The 22,325-nt window shown below is 36.3% G+C and overlaps 1 protein-coding gene across 3 annotated transcripts in view; it reads left to right on the top strand.

Annotated features, from left to right (window-relative positions):
- AKAP6 (A-kinase anchoring protein 6) overlaps positions 1–22,325 on the top strand; it is a 287,672-nt gene that overhangs the window by 121,506 nt on the left and 143,841 nt on the right. For 2 of the 3 annotated variants that reach the window (XM_026849464.1, XM_026849465.1), the window contains 3 exons: positions 2,636–2,758; positions 19,182–19,278; positions 20,546–20,712. In XM_026849464.1, coding sequence (XP_026705265.1) covers positions 2,636–2,758; positions 19,182–19,278; positions 20,546–20,712 — 387 coding nt within the window. The remainder of the gene's footprint in view (positions 1–2,635; positions 2,759–19,181; positions 19,279–20,545; positions 20,713–22,325) is intronic. The other variant, XM_026849466.1, reaches the window with a different exon arrangement.

The raw sequence follows: 22,325 nt of genomic DNA, 5'->3' as shown, positions 1-22,325 counted from the left end.
ACTCTGTTGGTCCATCCCACCCCATCCCCTCCTTCTCCCGTCCCTCCGCTATCTTCGGTTGCTACAGACGGGCTCTTTTGAATGGTTTCGATAAAACTGTATTGACTTAATTTGAAAAAATATTAGTATCATTGTGATTTTTGCTGCCCGGCAGAAGAAAATCTGCCAGGGCTGGCCCCGGCTGGTGCTCCCGACAGCCGCCAGGCTCCCCTTGGGTACCGTGTCTCCAGTCGCCATCCTAACATGCCAGGTGGCACTGGTGCTTACAGCCTTACCTCTTTTTTTTCCGAAATAACTTGTCTCATCATGGTTCTGCAGGAGACCGTACCAATATCTGAATGATTCTGTTATATATTTTTTTCCAGACCCCCAAACTAGCCCCCAGGCGTTCCCTGTGCCCCGCTGGGGCCTGCTGGCCCCACAGCCCAGCTCCTCTGCGTGGCGAGGGGGTACACACCAGGCTGCTGGAGCTTGCTTCTTGGGAATTTCTAAGCACCAACATGAAGCGGTGGACATTAAAACACAGGCACGTTTTTGTGAGAGGGCAGAAGTAACTCGGTTGCTAGTAGTTGCTTTTTATACTGGTGCAAGCATGCAATGTTTCTGAGCACCCTTTTGAAGGCATACAGACATCGAGTACTGCAGGCAGATGTTATACGTGTCTGTCTCCATAAAATACATGACGCATATACAAGAGAGCCTTTCTTCATTTTTTTTTGTGCTTACCATATCACCTTGTCTTTCAAGGACAGCACATTGCTAAAATGCAGGCAGAGATTTATTGGAGGGACTAGAAGGACTTTACTCCTCCTGCTCCTCTCCCTCCTCAGCTCACGTCTCCCACTCTGCCAGTCTTACGCTCCACTGCGAGCTGGAAGAAAACAAGCAATGGAACCAGGGGAACATCTTGCCCCCCTTTGTCCCATGGCTTGACGTGGGTAACATAGCCATTGTGGCACAGCTTGCTTTGGGAGTGAGGAGATATGGCTACCTTCATTACTTGCCCCAGAGTAGAGGCACATCTCAGTCATCATATCCACTGGGTTGTTTTTCCTGTCTTCCTTCCCCCTTTCTGAAATGCCTTGATAAACAACCTGCAATGAAATCTGCAGAATAACAGTTTTTTTTCCTTATAATGCTTTGAGATACAGTGAATTCCATGAGCAGAAATGGCAGTAGCCTCCTTTTCATCCTGAGCACTCACAGAGACTCACGTGACAAATAATAAAAACAAAGTCTTCAGAGTGCCTCAGTGAGTGTTGTCATGCCTGAAGTATGCACTGGAGCGTCCTGCCAGGGGCTATCTTCGGTTCAGAAGCACTGCCACTTCAGCTGGAAGCCAGGAGTTGATTACTGGACCCTACTTCTTGGCACAGCGTTGGGCCAAAATGACTCTGCTACCGTGAATTTTGAAGGAAGTGTGGCTCTGCTTGGTCTGAGTTATTACCATTGCACTTCTTTGCATAACACAGCTGTGCACCAACTGCTCAAACTCCTGTTTCTGTTTTGTTTAAAATTCTAGTTTTGTGTGCCACTTTGGAGAAGGAGATTTGGGCTCCCGAGTCACTCAGGGATCTTTAAAACTTTCATGCTTAGCTTGCTTTTAGCTATTTGAATGGACTAATAATTACCAGAAATCATTCCATAAATAAAGTGGTGAGAGTGAGGTCCTGAGTGTGTATACCAAGTTGTTATCCAACTGAAAATTAAAATTCTCACCATGCTGTGAATTTCATAGTTAATAACTAATAATATAACCAGTATTAGACCTTCCTTAATCTAGTCTTATGATGCTTGTAATAGATGGTCATCCTCTAATTTTCAGGGTGCTTATAAACATCATGGTCAGTTTATTCCATTTATTCTCTTGTTTTGTGGTGGATAAGACTTCAGTAAAATTATCTGTACTCAGTATGTGCCTATAGTATCATCCAATCATGTAAATTCAGGGGCACTATTTTTAATCAGACAATATAATTGGTACTAATCTTGAAATAAATGGTGCTCCTGAGAAGCAGGAGCTCCTGTCTTCTCAGGAGCACCATCTGTGTGGCTCATATGCAATCAGCAATATTTATATTAAATGCTATATATTCTGCCTCACCTACTTTTGATTTCTTCTCTCTGAATCTCATCCTATGAATCAAAACTGGAATCGCAAGACCCAAGTTCTGACAAGTAGTGCTTTCCTTCAGTCTACTGATGTATAGCTTGTTAATGCAGCTTTGTTCAGCACTTTGTTCAAGCAACAGTGCTCATGCTACACCCAATCTGCCCAGCGCAAGGTCTTCAGCTCAATTTTCATTGCAATATATATGCAGCTTTTTATATATCACCCTCATATCTTCTAAAACTTTGCTGTTTTCTCCATTTCATCACAGTCACATGGATCTCACATTGTTCTGTCCCAAAATATCAACTTAGATTATCCCCAGAAACACTCTTTTGTTCCTAATTTACTGGAAGGCCACTTTCTAATTGTTTTTTTTTTAATTTTGCATGCTTGTAAAAGGCAAAATTTTACTGTACAGTACTCTCCTGTCTTAAAAAAAAAAAAAAAAGCATACATTTTTTAGATTTCCATTTTACTAACAAATATGCTTTTCTTGTTCTTTCTTTTTTCTTATCTGGTAAGGGGTTTGTAAGCAAGCTGGATGAATTCATTCACTGGTTAAATGAAGCCATGGAAACAACAGAGAATTGGACTCCTCCTAAAGCAGAGACAGACAGCCTTAAACTGTACCTGGAGACCCACTTGGTAGGACAAGATTATACTATGATTGCTATCAGTAATTGAAGTGTTCTGCTGTGCTTTTTATTTGATTATTATTTTTTAATTACTAGTGTGCATCTATATTTTAATGTAAGATTTGCAGCATTGCAGTTTATTTTAATAAGAATACCAACAACTTATTTTCTGCATTTGAAATATGTACTGATAGCTTTGTAAAAATTAAATTAAAAGCCAGAATTACATTGCAATTCAAAAATTATCTCCAAAACTGAAAGAAAATGGCAATAGCAGAAGGAGAAAGGATAATGTGTTTTCTGCTGATCATTCTAGGATTTTTACTACACTGTAACATTAACAAAACTCTTACTAGTAAGGAACTCTTATTCTCTCTCCCACAGTTTTGACATAGTACAGAATAATTTAAATGAAATATTTGAAATAATTATTTCCATCATTATACTTGATATGCATTTCTGTTGTGTAATTAATACAACTGTCACTAACCTTATTCTTGTGCAAAAAGCTAAAACATTGTGTGGAAGTAGAAAACACTTGGATGAATAATCTTCTGAATATATTACAGACTAGAATTATAGATTGAGAAATATTTGATAAACCTCCTGAGACTTTCACTGAATTATTCTAAGAGCTGTTTCTGTTTATGAGGAGGTGAAACAAAGACCTGAATTAAACCACGTATTAAATTCTCAAAAGTAACATTTTATGTTGTAGGTAGAGAGATCAATGTAGCTGTTCAATGGGTAGTTATCTTAACAGGTAAAGTACTCTAGCTGGTAAAAATAAAAATAAAAAATAAAAGGAGGATGGAAAATTAAGCTAAGAAATTCTCCTGCCCTCTGCCAAAATCTTAGGTTCTTGCCAGTATGAATTGGAAAAAAACCTGGTGATAGCACTATTCTGAGCCAATGAGATATAAACCTCAGCTAGATAAAACAGTGCATTAGCTGAACCCACATCAGAGCATCAACCCCCAAAGCTCAGTCTCATTTCCAGTCTCTGATAATCTGACGGTGAAAAATTATTTGACAGTCTCAGGAAGTCACATGATGCATTACAGGAAAAAATGTCATCCTAAACCCTACCGTAATACTGGAATGACTGTTATTTAATTAATTAAGTATACATTAACCACATATACAATTAGAATTGAACTGAAAAGTGTCTTCAGAATTTCAGTTATATGGAAAAATGTTGTCTTCTGTTCTTAAATATTTCTGTTGTAGTAGTGCCTACAAGCAGCCACTAGATTAAGTGCCCATTGTGGTAGTCTGTCAAATGCAGTATGAAGACACTGCATTTTCACCTTACCTTCCAGATTTTGAATTTTGTGGCAGAGTTTGGAGTTTTGACATACGGCAGACACTCAGTTGCACGATTCCCATTATGCTTACAGGTGCTCTGAAGACAGAGAGAGATCAGACCTCAGAAAAGGCATTGGTCATTTCAATTTGTTTCCCTCTCACTCTACAACATGAAATTTTTGGTGAGATGGGTTTTTATGAGTAAAATTACAATTTTCACACTAGACTGGATAAAAAGAATTCCAGGAACAGGGAGGGCAATCACCAGGCTTAGTGTCAGAGTCAGTTTCTTTTTCCCCTTCTTCCATGGAGAGGAACACAGTAGTTCTTTTGCAGACAAATGACTTCCAACTTTGCCTTGTGGTTCTATGGGAGGGAGAACAAAACCGTTCCATCAGTGTGGAATGTGGAGTAGTATCCCAGAGGCAACTTCTTCACTGCTAGAGGTAGTCAGAATAAATGAGTATGTGGGCACCTGTACAGCTTTACTTTCCCCTGTTAAGTACTTAGTGTCCCAGCTGTACTCTGTATATCTGCATATCTTTGGGGTAAGAAAATCTTTATGTTTCAGGATGACTGTTATGAAACAAGGTGGGGTTTTCCTTTACTTTTGTGAAGAAGTAAAATGACTAAAAACCACTTCAGTTTCAATTTGATGATATTATAATTACTTTTATGGCATCTATAGCCAGTGAAAAAATAATTACACATCCTGAAAAAAAGTAACTGTGATTTCTTTTAGGATTTCAGAAAGCATATGCCTATCATATTTGTTTCTACACAGCAGAACTGAACTACTAAAATACAGGACATTTTTAGAGTGGGGAAGATAGTTATTTGTGTTATTTGGATTGTCAGCTTTTCAGTGGCATTTGTCTGTCAGAAATCCTAACCTGTGTTTAAACGGAAGTATATGAACTTCAGTTCACATTAAGCTCAATGCTAAATTTTCCCTTGGTTAAGCATTGTAAGACAATAGTGATCAAAGGCTACTTATACTGCTCATCTTCTTCTTGTGCCCATCGGGTTATACATGCTGTCAGACTCACCTAAGATTTGTTGAAGTAAAGAGGGCTTAGTACGTTATTTTAGGTTCCAGACTTATGGGTGGCTAACTAACCTGAATAACAAAGAAAATGTTTTGGTTCTTTTCTATATACTGCATCTGCACTAGCAAACCTCATGATTCCTCACTGGTGCAGATTTTCTGGTCGCAGAATGACTGAAAACTTGGTGTAGATTAGTATTTTTATTTTTATTAGTAGCAACGAGACCTTAGCCTTTGGCACAAATTATCAATTTCACCACCTGTGATATTGTTTTCTTGGAAATATGTTTGTTGCAATAACACAAGTAGTGCCATAAAGAGAGAATATTTTGCATTCATGAATTAAATCTCTGCTGTCAAAATCTAAGAAAAGAAAATATGGGAGCAGGAAACCAGAAAAATCTACTTGTTCCCTTTCTCATTATTGGCTGGGAAAAGTCTTGCTAAGGGTACAAGGACAAGGTTGTAAACATCCTCCAAATTTTTCAGTATGTAAAATTCTTGACTGTCATTTTAGGGTCCCAACGTAAATTGTTGATAAAGGATTGAATTCAAAAGTCTCTCCTTAGCTTTGCTTTCCTACATGTTTCATATTTCAAGAAATGGTGTGGGACAAACACTTAAAGAGAGTGTTTTAATTAAAAAACCCCACAAGAAACCTACAATATCAACCTACTAGAATCTTCATATAAGGTAATGCTCACATGAGGAGTCCAATCTCTTGAACAGGATGGCAATGCAAGTCTCCATTAGAAGTGTTCTTGCATGACATCTTCAGCTTAAATTAGTAGGACTCCCTGAACTAATGTTCTAGTTAATTCTTATACCTACTCTGGGAAGATTGTCTACCCAGGATGTTAATCAGCACTTTGAAGCACATGGGTAGTGTCTGTCTATTGCTCTTGGCCCAGCAAGAGCTGCCTGAAGGCATCTGTGTGACCATCTGAAGATATGACCCACCTGGACAACTCCTGAAATAATTGGTGTAGCACATTGTTGTGAAAGTGGAAGATCGTCCTGTCTTCAAGTTGGCCCACTGTTCCAAATTAGCCCATTATCTCATCTGTGCAGAGACTAACTGGGTGTTCTTGGGCCACCCAGAGAATTCATGACTAAGTGCACTGTGTGTGGACACAGGCACAGGCCTGATACCCAAATACACCACAACTATAATTATTAACTGTAGGACAAATAGGAATTTCATTCTTAAATCACAGTTACAACTTAAACTCCATAGGTTTTCCATGATGGGTAGAGAGTATGACTTTTTCTACAAATTTAAAAATAATCTGAATCTGGAATATGTGCCAAAATAGACAATCTTCAGCTTGGAGGACAGTTTTCTTGCAAATTTTAAAACCCAGTTCCCTGATTGTCTGCAGAACAGAAATTGCTGTATGCTTCATTTTACATAACACCAAAGCACGAGGCTGTCAATAAAAATGCTCTCAGAGACCCCTGGAATAGTGGCTGAAATTATTTTTTCAATTTTACAGGTCTTCACAACTGAGTAACATCGGTGAAACTGATTTGGGAGCTGTGTGCTTCCCATTGATATGAGAGAGCTGACATGGAGCAGCCAACACTTGAAATTCTGTCACCCCTGCAGGCAGCCACCCAAGCTGGCAGATGTTGAAAACACTAATATGTTTTCATAAAACAGGGGTGTTTTTCAGCAGGAATGTAGTTTGCCACAAAGGCTTTGGTCAGCCCTACTAGAGAAAAAAGTGAGGCAGGTTTTGAATTTTGTGAACGATTAGGCTCAAATCACTTCCTAATGAAAAGGATAGCTTCATTGACCTTACCAAAAAGGAACTTAATGGTTTCTGATTTGCTTTATCTTTTGTAGCTTATATTTTCTGTTATGCTGATTCTTGCCCATTGGCACCCTGATCAAAATTAGCTACTAGCAGACTCTAAGCATAGACTTGGTGGTATGCAAATCAGTTCTCATCAAAAACAGTATCCTGAAGGCAGCTTATGAGCTAAAAGCATCTGTCTAGATGGTACTGCTGTGCTTGTGGAACCAAACAGAATTTCTTACAGCTCAACAAATACTGCTCTTGACCATGTTGCTCTTGACCATTTTATTTTTCTAAAATAGACATTTTACTGCTCTTTATCCCTGACCCAAAAAGATAAATGTTTTAGCACAGTAAAGAAGTAAGCTAGCAAATGAGGAAATATGAAGAACAGCTGAAGAAAAGGTTTAGACAAAAAGAACTATGTATATTTGCTGAGGCCTGGGACTTTTAATTCTGTAGTCTTAACTTTTCCCTCTGTTGTTAACACAGTACTCTGTTTTCTTGTTGCTGCACAACTTCTACTTGTGCACCTTAATGTGGTGTGCTCTTACATCTTTTGGCCAAAGCCATTTCTGTGTCTAGTGTCATACTTAGAGCTAGATAATGCAAGACTTTGAAATGGAAACCTTTTTACAATTTTACAAATATAATTTGACAACCTTTTTACAAATTTATAAATGAAAAATATTTTAAACTTATTTGATGGAACTTTATAAATCCATCTTGCATTATTAGTAGATGTTGACAAACAATATTTTTCAGTGGAGATAAAATTATTTAAGGAAAGGTCTTAGAAATCTGGAACTAGTTGTCAGGCATTTTTGTCCTAACAATCTTACTCTTCAGAATTTCCGTAAGAGTAAAATTCTGGAATCTTGAGTACAGAGAACATATAAAAGAGAGAGAGAGAGAGAGTAATAGATTTTTGAATTTTTTTCTTCAAAATTGGCTAAAGAATGGTCAGAGCTTCTCACGATGATGTACTTTCTTTCAAAGTGGCTGTTGTCTTTTGCCCTTTTGAGTAAGACCGTGGCTGTAACCTGTCTACATTTAAGTTTGCAATTTGAAGGAGAGCAAATCATAGTATCATAGAATAGTTTGGGTTGGAAGGGACCTTTAAAGTTCATCATTCCACCCCCGCTGCAACGACCAGGGACAGCTTCAAGTAGATCAGGTTGCTCAGAGCCCCGTCCAACCTGGCCTTGGATGTTTCCAGCGATGGGGCATCTGTCACCTCTCTGGGCAACCTGTTCCAGTGTTTCACCACCCTCATTGTGAATATTTCTTCCTTATATCTAGTCTGAATCTAACCCCTTTTAGTTTAAAACCATTACCACTTTTCCTGTTGCAACAGGCCCTGCTAAAAAGGTTCCACCTTTAAGTACTGAAAGTCTGCTGTAAGTTTTCCCTTCTCTTGTCTAGGATGAACAACCCCAACTCTCTCAGCCCATCCTTACAGGAGATCCCTCTGATCATTTTTGTGGGCCTCCTCTAGACCTGTTCCAGACCCTCACAGGTCTATGTCTTTCCCATGGTGAGGTCCCCAGAGCTGGACACAGTACTCCAGGTTGGGGTGTCACAAGGGCAGAGTAGAGGGGGAGGATCATCTCCCTCAACCTGCTGGCCACACTTCTCTTGATGTGGCCCAGGATACAGTTGTCTTTCTGGGCTGCGAGTGAACATTGCTGGCTCATGTTCAGGTTTTCATCCACCAGCACCCCCAAGTCCTCCTCCACAGGGCTGCTGTTAGTGTTTCACTTTACTCTCATTGTAGCTGTGGATATAAGATATCCTTAGAAAAGATGGCAGCTGGCGGTTTCCTTTTTCTCTAGATAGCACAGAGAGGAATTGTTTGTCACTCACTGGAAAGAATGGAGGAGGATGGCCTCCTTGAAAAGAATTAATTGTTCTCACCAGGGTTACTTGTTTGGGGTTTTTTTTTAGGCAAAAATATATGTTCTGTTTAGTTGAAACTAGAATAGCAAATACTGTTCTGTAGAAAGTACAACTGGCTAGGATTGCATGGAATCACTGCAGTACAAAGTGTTGTTTGGTTATGCTAAATGATAATTTCCCTGAATTAGAATTTCTTGGTTTTCTTTTCTAATAAATTGTGTAATCCCTCTCTATAATTTTGACCCTAATTTAGTTGCAAGCCTTGTGCCACATTAGAGCTTTTTAGCTCAGAAATGTTCCATTATATTACCCTTCTCAGTCACTATATTTACTTTACATGTTACAGACTTAAAAATATTATAGACAAAGTAGCACTAGTATTTCAAAACAAATTATAGAAATTGCTTCACACTAGCATTTACTTCTATATAGGAAATTTAGATGTCATCTCCATTCTAAAACAAAATTCTTCTTAAGTTATAGGAGCTTTGAGAGTTTTATTATCTAAAGAGAAATGAAATAAGAATTTTCTTGTGTCCAGTATATATGTTTCCAGCTACATCATGGCTCAGCACTTTCTTAGCTGTAAACAGCAAATGCTTTCATACAAAAAATAGATTGTATTTTCACATTTAAGAAATTGTATTGGTGAAGTAATGATGCTTCCGTAGTATTTCATGATAACTGATCATCTGTTTGTAAGTCTGCTATGTCTGAAAAAAAATTTCTCCTCACCCTGGAAAATCTTATTTTCTGAAAAATGTCAGTTTAGAGAAGTTTTAAATACCTGTTCTCATTGAAAATAAGGTTAAATACACATGCCTTGGGCTAATCTACTGGCTGTCTTTGTGGTAGCGGTGGTAACAGTAATTTTATTAAAGGTATTAAAGCCTCTGAAATGGCTAAGTTATGTACTGTGCTTTTGCTATATGGGCATTTGCAATGTCCATGGAAGCCAATTTAGATTTTTTCCTCAAAATACACAATAGTGTCTGCAGGGTGATGGTGGTAAAGAGTCTGAGGACCATGAGTCTAAGGGCTTCATTTTGAATGTGTTTAGCCTATTGTTTGAATTTCTGAATTTTATGCTCTTATCTTGAAATGTATTTTGGGTATGCATAGGTTGCTGAATTTATGTCCTTTTATACAGGAAGTAGTCTACAGAATATACTAATCAGAAATACAGACTAAACTCAGCAGATTTCAAATAACACAGGCAAATAAAAGGACTTAATAGGAAGTAAGACATCAACCTTAAACAAAGGGAATCCATGTATATTGTCAATTGTGACTATTATTTATCTTTTAAAGTCTATAAATCTAATAACCTCTATGTAAGTTTTTCTGTTTCTTGAGTTAAAGTGCCCATGAGCATCAAAGGAAAATGTTACTGTCATTTAATATATTTGGCTGTGCCTGTGTCAGTCTGAAGCCGGAGTGTACAGTTGCTGGCAGTGGGAAAAACAGAGGTTTTCAAACTGTGTGGACTGTTCTTTTGAATTTCAGAAACTTTTTTTGATGACTAAATAAGAGAAAAATCAGGTATATAAGAGCAAATCGAGATATATATCCTGCTAATCACCATACTGTTGTCCTGACCAATACAGAAATACTGCACTTGGATCTGAAATTGTTTCCCATAAGGCCATGCAATGAAGAAGAGCTGACACCTATCTTTTCTTTGTAAGGAGAAGGAGTGGGCCACGTTTAAGCTTCCAGCATCACAGAAGTAGGAAATCTGTTGTGGTGGAGATCTCTTATTACTTTGTGTGTTTGTAATGAAAGAGGAGACTGTCCATTTACTGTCCTCCCATACTCTTGCTACCAGCTATTACCACACAGTCCCACTCAGATTTATTTTGTGCAAGCCTGTAGCATAAGCAAAAGTTTCTTAATAATTCTCCCAGAGTCTGAATGGCTTGAATGCTCTTAAGAATACTATTTTTTTCTAAACCTGTCTTCCTAATTTGTAGATACCTAACCTTGTATAGGTACTTTGTAGAGCTGTGAGGAAAAAAAGGATGTTGCATTTACTTTGATTTTTGATTGGTTCAGACCTTCCCAGGACTCATTTTCTTCCCTTTGCTACCACCCCAAATTTACATAGTTGTGCACAAGCAGGGGATAGGAGTGCATAATAAAAGTTAGTACTGTTGGGCCTCCTGTAACATATTAGTTGTTAACTAGCTCCACAGGAGGCTGTCCCAGCTTTTCTAGTTCTGAGAGCTGTATCTGTCTCTGGACAGAGGAGGCATTAAACTAGAGGGAAACCATATTAGAATGTCATTATAAAGAAGCTCTGCTTCTTTTATTGAAGGATAAGGAAAAATTGTAATATCCCAAATCTATCACTTGTGAGGATTTTGAAGTCTTTTGATCTAAGTATATGGAAATATAATGTATGAACAAGGGTATGAACAAATTTGTGTCTCAGGAACATGGATCATGTTCTCAAGAACATAGAACATGTATTACTCTTTTTTTGGTTTTAAATTCATGATGTTTGATGTTTAAAAAAATTAGAACTTTGTTTTCACTGATATCCACAATACTTTTAAGCTAATGTTTATTGCTTTGGTGTAAGGGCTGATGAGATCCTTAAAACACTGTGTTCTTTTACAGGCAAGGATATAGAGGGTTGTATATTCCTCTGAGTGTGTATTAAATACCTGATGTAGTTTTCTTAGAAAATAAGGCCAAACGCTGTATAGAGCACATTAAAACCCAGATTGTTCAGACTTTGGGAAATGTTTAAATTCATTTGCACTTGTGGGTGAAGCTGAACAAGGCAGGGCAACTTGATTTGGCAGTGTTAAAAATATTCACCCCCTCTCAAGTTTCACCACCCAGAAGTTCTAAAACTCTTGGGCACTGAGGTATCTCAAAACACAGATACTGTAAGTTTGAGTGGTGAAAGTTAGGGAGTCCACTGGGTCCACTGTGTGTCTGGCCTGCAGAAGAAATTGTTTGCATAGAGGGGATTCAGTGCCTATAATAATATAATGAAATCAAACTGCCATTTTAAAATGTCTTGAACTGACTTGATCAGGAAATTTCAGTGAAAAAGTATTACACATAAGTTCTGGCTTAGAAGCTTTATAGAAATTGCAGAATAGTCAGTCATTGAATGACAACTTGGTCATGCTCTTTCAACTAATTTATCATTGTCACAACTTTTTTAAACACCTGTAATGTTTATTTTATTAATAAATTGCATAATGCTTATATAGGTGCTCTATGGTAATTTTTATGTCTATTAAAACATATGGTATTGCCTGAAATTTTAGTATGGTGGTATGATCAATATAGTCTGTAATTTGTTTTTGAAAGTGAAATTAAATTATTTTTTTTAAAATTCTGAGATAGGAAATCGTTAATTGAATATAATTCTAGGACCTCAAAGGACAAACAAGCACACTTTCAGCAACATTTAAACTGTATTTCCTTTTACTTACCTGCCAAGAGCTATGGTCTACTCCCATGGGTTCTTTTGCTATGTCTCTCACAGGCATAATATCATTCACACTTTAAGTACTAGAAGTAATACAATTGCTGTATGTGTTTTGGTGTTTGCAATGCCAAAGCTGTCAGCAGAATTATAGAAAATTCAGGGCACGAGTGGACATCTTAATTGCTAAATGTTTTTCTTTGCATCTCCTATATTTATTTTTTATAATTTCTTAATTCTACAGATTAATTGGGTTAATAATTTGGAATCTCAGTTTATTAGATATATTTTACTAAGGAGGCACTTTAGTTCACCTTTGAATTTTGTAAAACCTTTTATCTGTACATATATAAAAAGCAAATTACATCTATCTTCCTCATATTACCCTGAAATTTCGATTTCAGAACACTGATTGCCTAATACTGGAATGGCAGAAGCTGTGACAGAGAAGAAAGGGGTGAGGTGGTTTTACAAAAGTAGGAATTACTGTAGGACTACTGGGCTAGAGCCTGCCCATTTGTATTTAGTTTTGCTGGCCTGTCACAAATTCTGTGGCATGTGAAAGACTACTACTGCTACTGCTACTGCTCTGTCAGCCCATTACATTGCAGTCCTTACTCCTACATTTTTATCGAGTCTAAAGGTCTCAAGGGATCAGGGCTTTCACTGTTTCCCTTAGGAGATTATTAAACAATCTAATAGATCTGACTTTCAGGGGAAAGATAACTGGTATTTATCTTAAATTTTCTCTTTTTGATTTTAATTTCATTAGTCCCATCTACTATACTTTCTGATACTGTAATGATAATAAGTCTCCTTTCTGCTTGATGTTCAGATTCATGGAATATAAATAGATAATAATGGCCCTTTCACTTAATCATAATTTAGTCAGTCTTGTTTATTTCTTATAATTTTAAACCATTTCCACCTTTAAACCTATTTTGTTTGCTCTTCACTAAACTCCCACCAGCTGGCCTCTTCATAAATGTGCTTGGTTCTCCCAGACAAAAAGTACACTGAGATCAAATGAAAGGTGGAGAATGTGTATCAGTGATCAGAAGGTAAAAATCATTCCTGGGTTTGCTATAATTATCTCATTACTAAACATTTTGAACTCAGAATGTTCAGTTAATATTATGTTTAAATGAATGTTTAAATGAAAGAAATTGTCTGGGCAGTCCAACTATCTTACATCTGATCTACATCTACACTGGAACAATACCAGCGTGAGATGATTATAGGATTTCAGTAGTGAGGCTCCCATATCAGTTTTAAGTCAATTTTAAAGGCATTTTAACTTATAATCTGATATTGTGAATCAACATAGACAGTGATATTGTTATTTAGCCCATTTTTATCTACAGATGCCAGTGGAAGGAATTACCAGAGAAACCCAAGAAATTATTGGATTTTAAAGCTTTCTCATTGTTGCAGGGGATAGAAGACAACATCTTTCCACTAGCTATTCAGTCTTAAAAATATCTTCCAGCTCCCACTGGTTACAGAAGGAAATAATGTGTGGTTCATCTAAGGAAAATTATGGTCATAAGCATTTGATATTTGCTTAACAAGTGGTGATAATTGGCCCCTTGGCCATCATTGCTATAGGGAGAGTATGTTCTCAGTCTCAGGAAGAGAAGAAAAAGACCTTTAGTGGGTCCTGCAGCTTCAGAGGAGGTTTCACCATGTTGTCCTTAAAAAGCAAAGGTATCATAGAATCCCTGCTATTATGGTAAAAATCAGCCTTGGCTATGAGGCTGCATAAAGCATTTCCATAGTGCTTGTGTTCTGTTTAACAGGTGGAGTGTCACTCAGATATAGAGCTGAAAAGAAAAGAAGAAATTTAAAAATTCTTTATAGTCACCTAGGTTTTATGGAAAAGATGAAGGAAGGAGACATTGACTGGAACCATTTCACATGTAACATTTAATTCCCAGGAAAACATATCCTAGTGATTTCTAATACTAAGTAGGCTTTATATACCTGATGAAGAATGTAAGGCTTTCTGAAATATTTCCCAATTGTTTAAAAGTCAAATAGTTTGATGATATATTTGTAGATGTAATGCATGAAATGCACTATTTCATAGAAGATAGGATCTTTTTCCATTTACAAATTGCATATGAATATCCATTTTATATAATCATTGACCAATTAATTATGTATTTAGTATTATGTCATTAGAATGCTAAATATATGACCATTTCCATGTTATTATAAGGGCATCTTACATGGTAGTTATATTTTTGATTTACTGATTGTCATTGGCAGGTAGTGTTTGAGAATGAAAATACCACTGCATTATTACATGGCTTATTAAGTTGTTAACTTGAGTACGTAAATAATATGGAGTGACCACACAGAGACTTTCTGTGTGATCAGAACTCCTTAAAAAAAAAAAAAAAAAAAGCAGTGACCTTTCCATAACCAAAGGTTGAACTCAGCATTTGATATCTTGTTATTCTGTCATAGCAAGCTATTAGGAGGTAACTGGGCCAGGACCTGTACAGTTGCAAAAGTAACTGTATATTAAGAATATAAGAATAAATATTCAGTAATTGTTATAATTCATATTTCCTTTAAGACAAGATAAATATGTTAATTAAAAAAAAATTAAAATCAAATTTTCAACATCTTTTTTCTTAGAGATTACTGGTAGATAGCATAAATATAATACATAAGTGACACACATTTGTTGCTCCATTTTCTTAGAACTTTACTGCATGTGGAAACTGTCTCCCCATCCAAAACATAACGTTGCTGATAATATTTGTGGGAGTTTGTTTTTCCTTCCAGGATTGTCTTAGTCAAAGCATCCCATTTCTTTTTTATCAGAAACTGTTCCCACCACTCTAAATCTCACAGTTGAATTATATCTATCCCAGTGAATGTTATAATTAATAGTCCTACATTTTTAGCCAAAATATATATTCAACTGTACCTAAATATAGAAGTCCATATTTTACTAATATTGTGGTTTTCTCCAAAAATGCAAATGACTATTAGGAAACTTTAAATTAACCTTTCTATTTCAAATTCTAAAATCATAGGTTTTTTCATAATTTTAATTGTCTGTACCATTGCTCTAAAAAAATAAATGCTCTAGAAGCAGAGATATTTTCCTCAAAGGTATTTAAACACATCAAAAATTAACCTCAAGAACATTAAGTCTCAGGGGTACCCCAGCGCACCACACATGCTAATAGAATGATTGACTGAGAATATTTTTTTTTTTTTAATACGGTGTCTTAATCTGGCAATAGGTGTAAACTGCTGTGTCATTTAAACTAATCTATTTTTATGCATACACTGTAGGCCCACATGATACTTAGTCGCTTATTTGTGTTTCAGAGACAGAAAATACACTTGAAATAATTAGTAGGACACATCATAACTTAAAAAAAATACTTGTTTAGACAAAGTCCATGTGTCTGAAAGCAAAAATATTTGATAGTTGATTGTACTTACTGTAGACATGAATAGGTCAAGACCCAGTTGGTTTTGTGGGTTTTATTTGGGTTGGGTTTTTTTTTTTGTTTGTTTGTTTTTATTTTTAACCAAACAATAAGGATTTGCTAAGAACAGAGGGTTGAAAAACAGTGAAAGTTTGTATATCAGAGCTCATTACATACATACTGTAGGATACCTACTCAACAGAAGTTTCCTAAATCTAAGTATCTACAACCATAAAATAAATCCTATGGGGAACATGAAATAAATATTTTTTTCAAATAATTTTTCTCACCCCCCAGTTTTACAGACAAATAAGCTGAGAGGAACAGATTATTACATGCTTGAAAAGCACTCTCTTATTTTTAGTGTGTTCAGAGCCCGATAAGATCCAGGAGGTGCTGCTTTTTTCCTCATGCAGGTTCTGCAGTATTGCTGTCTGATGGATCAATCAGTTTTGTAAAAGTCAGGGAACAGCTTCATTTGCCCCATGCGGTCAACAGCAAATAGCACGCCTGGTTTTGGAGTCTTTATTCCTGTTTGTTTACAGTTAGTTGTGTAGCTTTAATAAAACTACATGATTCCTGCCTCACTTTTCATTTCTTGCTAAGTAAGAACAGCTGATATTTATATATAGGTACATGGTGACTGGGAAAAGTGCAGAGAACTTTAGAAGGAAATTTTGCTTGTTGCAGCTTGTAAAGTATATTATATACACTGTAGTGCTAGGGATGACATTAATGTGTTGTTTAAAAAGCTGCTGTCAGGCCAGTGCACATGCATTTTCCATAATGTATATGTGCTCATGTGTGATATTTAGACTGCTCCATAGCTGCAAATGTGTCTGGAAAAATGGCTTTGATTAATTGACTTCCCTCCTCTTCTCCTTTCTTCTCTCAGATGCAAAGGCTCCATTCATTATCAGGGAAGATCAGAGGAGGAGGGGAGCAGAGTACCCAGGTCACACGCTGTTAGAGTTACAATTTTCCAAATGTCATAAGTAAATAGTAGGGAACAGGAAATATACAGGATGGGAAGGACCTCTGTGTTTGAAGGTCCTCCTCCCTTCCAAATATTTGGTCTGATTTTATCTTCAGCTGTGCAAATTTGTATCTCTCCATTGCATATACATGTAATACTTGCCACATCTTCAACTGTCTGCCTTTTCATGTGTCATATTTTCAGCCCTGCAGGTATTAGGAACCAAGAGCACTGATGCACTGATTAAGGGCTATTCTGTCTGGTGTTCCTTGTCCACGTTTTTCTTTTTGTTAGGAAATTAGCACTCAAAAGAAATTATATATACATATATAACTCTAAAGCCAAAACTCATACTTCACTACATCAACTGACAGTTCCCTTCACTTCTGTTTGTATTTATACTCATATGAATGGTTCCCTCTTTTTGATGCCTCTGTGCTGATAAGAGTTTATTTCTGCTAAATTTCATGTATGTTCACGGTATTTGTGCCATGCATCATTTATCCATAAAATCAGAATTTTGCACAAGGAGAATATTGCTAGTCAAACCCCAAAAGTTTGGCCCCATCTTTATTCATCATATTTTGCTTCTTCAGTTTAACATTATTACTGGTTAATAGGTGCACCTGAAAATCAAGCTGTATTGTAGTATCTGGTGCGTTACATTAAATGAATCCTTTCTAGGACAGCAAGTGTCTTTTTTTTTCCTAATGAAAAAGAATACCTCATCTTTTCCAATTTTCCTATCAAACACATCCACATCATCTCGAGACAGTGCCACATCCAGCTGCATCTATACTCAACTTCAATTATATGAAATTACACAACCTACTCTCAGGTCCTTTAGGTTCTCTTTTGCTGTGTGAGGCACACGCATAGTGCATTTCCTGTGAAGTGCATGATTACAAACTATTCAGTACAAGCCTGTTTTAAGTAAACAGTAAATTAAATATTGTCAGTGCTTGTTCAGACGTGCTCTTATGAAGGAAAAAGAACTTCTAGATTTGAGTTCATAAAACTCCAGATTTAAGAAAGGGCCAGACATAAACTAAGCATCCTTTTTCCTTTTAAACTTCTCTTGACTGACCCAGTTGTCAACAGCTGGTACAAAACAATATATTCAGATGCCCGTACAAGGAAAATTTGGCTAGACAAAATGCTGAAGGTAGCAAAATTCCTGTTTATTGTTCTTTATTTGAATGGAGAATACTCAAAAACATTCTGTCACAAACTGTCAGGTACACTGCTGCCTGAGTGTTAAGAGTCTGTCTGAGCAATGTGCCTCTTTCAACCATGACAAATACAGTAAAAAACCATAATTTCATTAAAGTTCTGGCAATATTATTTTCTGCTACGCCAATCAGCCTGACTACAGGAGTTAGGAAAGAAAAGAAATGGTTGCTTCCACAAGAAACGAGGGCCTTTGAGTATTTTGTGGTGTCTGCTCCTTTGGTGCTAGCATGCTGACTAGTATTTGGAGAACTATAAGTCTTATAAAAAACAGAAGCTACAAATGTGCACTTGCAAAGTCTCCTTTCATCTCTGCCAGTTAACTCATTCCCAAGAGAAGGCAAAACTCTTTTCCTCCAAGGGGTCAAATATTGTTTTCGTTCATTCCATAGGCATTTCAAAGAGAACAAGAGTTGCATGTGTGTGTTCAGGGCTGCAGATGATATATGATTAAATACAGCAAGTACCCATTTCTTTATTGTATTTTGTTTCTCTTTCTTACACACAAGTATGAGTGAGAAGCTCTGTCAAAGAATTCACAAGTTTATCCGAGTTATCAGTGGTGTGTGAAATGGCATAACATTTCCTCTTTCTGTTACTAGATTTTAATGCAATTTGTAATAATAAAAAATAAATTTAAAATAAAGAATTTTAATCACTGTTAAAGCAGAGATTCTTTGTAAACTAGTAAAAATATTAGTGAAAAAAGGATGAAAAATACTTGCTTTGCAAATTAAGAATGCAGAGATCTAAAGCAGTCTGATTTGTTCTTTGAAAACGGATATGAGAGTTAACTCTGAAACACAATATTAATAGATTTGTATGAGTGCACATAAGGCCAATATATTCAATGCTGTAATTTTTTTATGGTTTCATAAATAGTGCTATCACCAACATTTCAAAGAAATCTGAAAAAAACAGAGCTCATATGTGGTGGAATAAATTTAGTGTATTTTATAGAACACTGTTACTCCAGATATAGCCTACGGGTTGTGACTTTTCATAAAACCTAATGAATTTCTAGATTTGTCAGCTGTTTCAACACAGATGCACTTTGCTGATCTAATGGAAACATTTTGAGCCCAGATCCAAAATATCAATAGCTTTTAGTATCGCAAATTAGTTTGGCTATTGGGTTAAATGGGGATGTGGTTCTTGATAAAAAGCAGCAAGTAATTTTCTACGTGTGTTTTATGATAACTGCTTCTCCAGTGTCTGATACTGAGTTTTTTTTTTTCTCTCTTTTTCTTTCTTTTCTTTTTTTCAGAGTTTTAAGTTGAATGTAGATAGCCACTGTGCTTTAAAAGAAGCAGTGGTAGAAGAAGGACGTCAACTTCTTGAGCTTATTGTATCTCACAAATCAGGTAAATCCTTCTGAAATATTGCAAGTCTTTATGTCTCCAGACTATTAAAGAATGAAGAAGCATTGCTGTAAATTACTGCATATATTCACTTCCTTATGTATTATTAATATTTACATTATCAGATTGACCTTCAAGATTTATAAATGTTTCATATACTGCATACAATGCAGTGATACTTATAAAATGAAATACTGCCTGCAAATAGTCTGTTCATTTTATTTTGGTCTTGCTGCTCAGCTGAGTTTCAATTGAAATCACATCACTGAAAACTTCACACTGACACATTCTTTGATGTAGGTGCTATGGAAATAACATTAAGATAATGAATTAGGATTTCTAATATATATATATTTTTACATACTCTGCATGGGTAATTGCATTGGTAAAGCTTTATTTTGCCACTTAAATGAATTCTTACATCAAATCTAGTATATTTATGAGGAATAGATTAAAATTAAAACTACCTTTTCCCTTTGGTTAGGCTTGCCTTTTTCTGCAGAGGCCTTAAATCAAGAGGAGGGGGAGAGATATACTGATTTTCCTTTCTCTATCCCCACCACCCCCTATATTTTTAGATGTTTGCGTGATTTGTATGATAATAGGATTTTAATCAGCATATACTGCTACAGAATGCCATCTTAATTTTGGCCTACTTAACATGCTTTTCATCCAGGTTGAAGTTATCCTTTAGTCTACTCTTTTCTGATCATGTTATACATTGTGCCTCTATTGTTGCACAGCATCAGACAGATCTGTGTAATGTGAAAGCTATACAGAATCAGTGACTCCTATGTATAGTTCTAAAAAAGTATAGAAGCCGTAGCGGAGAAAGGTAGTGCATGTTATCATGTACTTTGAAAATAGTAATGTGTAAACTACAGAAAATCTATACAGGAGTTGGAGGTAAGAAAAATGTATTTGGAAGATTATGAAATGTTTAAAGATAACGACTAGATATTAGACGGTGAGAGTATCATAGCATTCCCTACTGCATAGAAATCACAGTTTATGTGGGTATTTGTTCTTGAAATGGTCATCTGAAACAAAGTCAAAATTTAACATGGTGGCTAAAAGAAATGTTTTGACTCTATAGCATTGTTTTGCAGTATGAACAATAGTAATGCTTGGATTTATTGCTGAGAAATTACATTAAAATTACTTTTGCATTAATTCTTTTAAATAACCTACTAATTCTTTGAATAAAGAATAATATTTAAAGATGCAATTGAGTTTACAGCTTTTACTTTTTTTCCCCTTCGTTTTGGAGAAGGACTGAAGGACATGCTGCAGATGATTGCAAGTCAATGGAAGGAACTACAGAGGCAAATCAAACGGCAACACAGCTGGATTCTTAGGGCTCTGGATATCATCAAAGCAGAGATACTGGCTACTGATGTGTCTGCAGAGAATGAGGAAGGGACTGGGAGCCCTAAGGTAAGTGGCTTGAAGTTTGCCTTATTTCCTCTTATTTCCGTCTTCTTTTGAACTAGGCACCACTGAAGTTTTCTTTCCACCCTAAGGCTTTTCATTTCTACTGGGTAAACTTTTTTTTTTTTATAAACAAAATGAAATGCCTTACTCTGAAACAATAAAAAAAACTTAGAACTTTCAAGTTTTCCAGGAAGACCTGTCTCATTGTGTGTGGAGGGGCATGGGGGGAACATAAAACATTTAGTAAACAAAACATAAAGCATCTTTAACATGAATAATCAGAATGGTTTTAAATTGTTTTGTTGCAACTATAAATCACTATAATCAGTGCAATCACTCAGCTCTGACATCCATTAGCCGCTTGGTTACAGCAAATTAACAAAGAAGAGAGAAAGTGATTCATTATCTCATTCCTGTTAATGACTATCAGATGCATTGCTTAATTAGGGGATGGCCATTGTAGTGGGAAGAAGGTCATATGCCTTTTCACAAATCTTTTTGCTCTGAGTTTAAGTCCTCCAAAATAGTGCATGTGTTGAATACAGTAAGTACTTCAAGACTAAGGTATTGTTACCTATCATAATTTTGTAGACATTAATTATTACAGAGGGCTATAGTACTTACCAGTTGCCAAACTTAATATCTGTAAGAGCATTTTAAATACAAAACATGCTTATTCAAATTGGTGCAAGCAGTTCAGGGACACCGTGCAGAATAGAAACTTCTGGCATAGGGTCCATGACCCTTTATTACCATCAGTAGTAAGCAAAGGTGATTGAGGTAGAGTGTGTTGAAAAGTGTTGATTTTTGCAGTGCATATTAAGCAAAGAATATGTAGCAGAGCAAGCCAATAACTTAACATCTTGGCATGCAGCAGGCTAAAACTTACAGAAAAATTCAAGATTCCTGTTTCTAGAAATAACAGAGGTGGTTGTGCCGAGTATATTTTCAGATTCTGATGCCAGACAATTTGCGTTGATATTCACTGCTTCCTAGAGAGTAGTTTGTAGAGTGACTCTTGGCTAGGATTACATGAAATGTTCTGATGTTTTCCTGCCATAATTCTACATAGCAAGAATGATCTTAGAGATGATGGCCAAAGAGCCAAGGATAACAATGAAGCAAAAATACAGGAAAAGACTTATATGCAGGAGACACAATTTGAACTGATATCCCTTGTCACTTGCATGGTGGAAAATAGCTCTTAATTTAGGAAGTAGGTGCCACATAGCTCTTAATTTAGGAAGTAGGTGGTAGAGCAACACTTGGTTTCATAGTTAAGTCTGTTAAAGTAAGCAGACTAGCTCAAAGTTAAGTTTCTACCCTGGCAATAATAAGACCCTGTATCTCTGAAGAGCTGGATTCATCCATGTCCAAAAGTCTAACTGCTTAATCAAAATTATCACATAAAAAGTGTTCTAAACTCCAGCTTGATTTTCCTGTGAAAACTATGGAATACCTAGTTTGGAATAATTGTAAGCAAGTATTTGCCTGAAAAGGGAGAAATGGAGGCATGGTTTACGTTGCAGTAAATTTTTCATATAGATAGGTAGTAGCTCCTTGCTCTATGCTTTTTATCATACAGATAGGAACCTGAAGCAATGCTTTTTTTTTTT

The sequence above is a fragment of the Athene cunicularia genome, assembly GCF_003259725.1.
Source record: "Athene cunicularia isolate RWA chromosome 5 unlocalized genomic scaffold, athCun1 chr5_part1, whole genome shotgun sequence".
NCBI classification, from domain to species: Eukaryota; Metazoa; Chordata; class Aves; order Strigiformes; family Strigidae; genus Athene; species Athene cunicularia.
The sequence above is the reverse complement of the archived record's forward strand: the minus strand, read 5'-3'. Positions and strand labels throughout refer to the sequence as shown.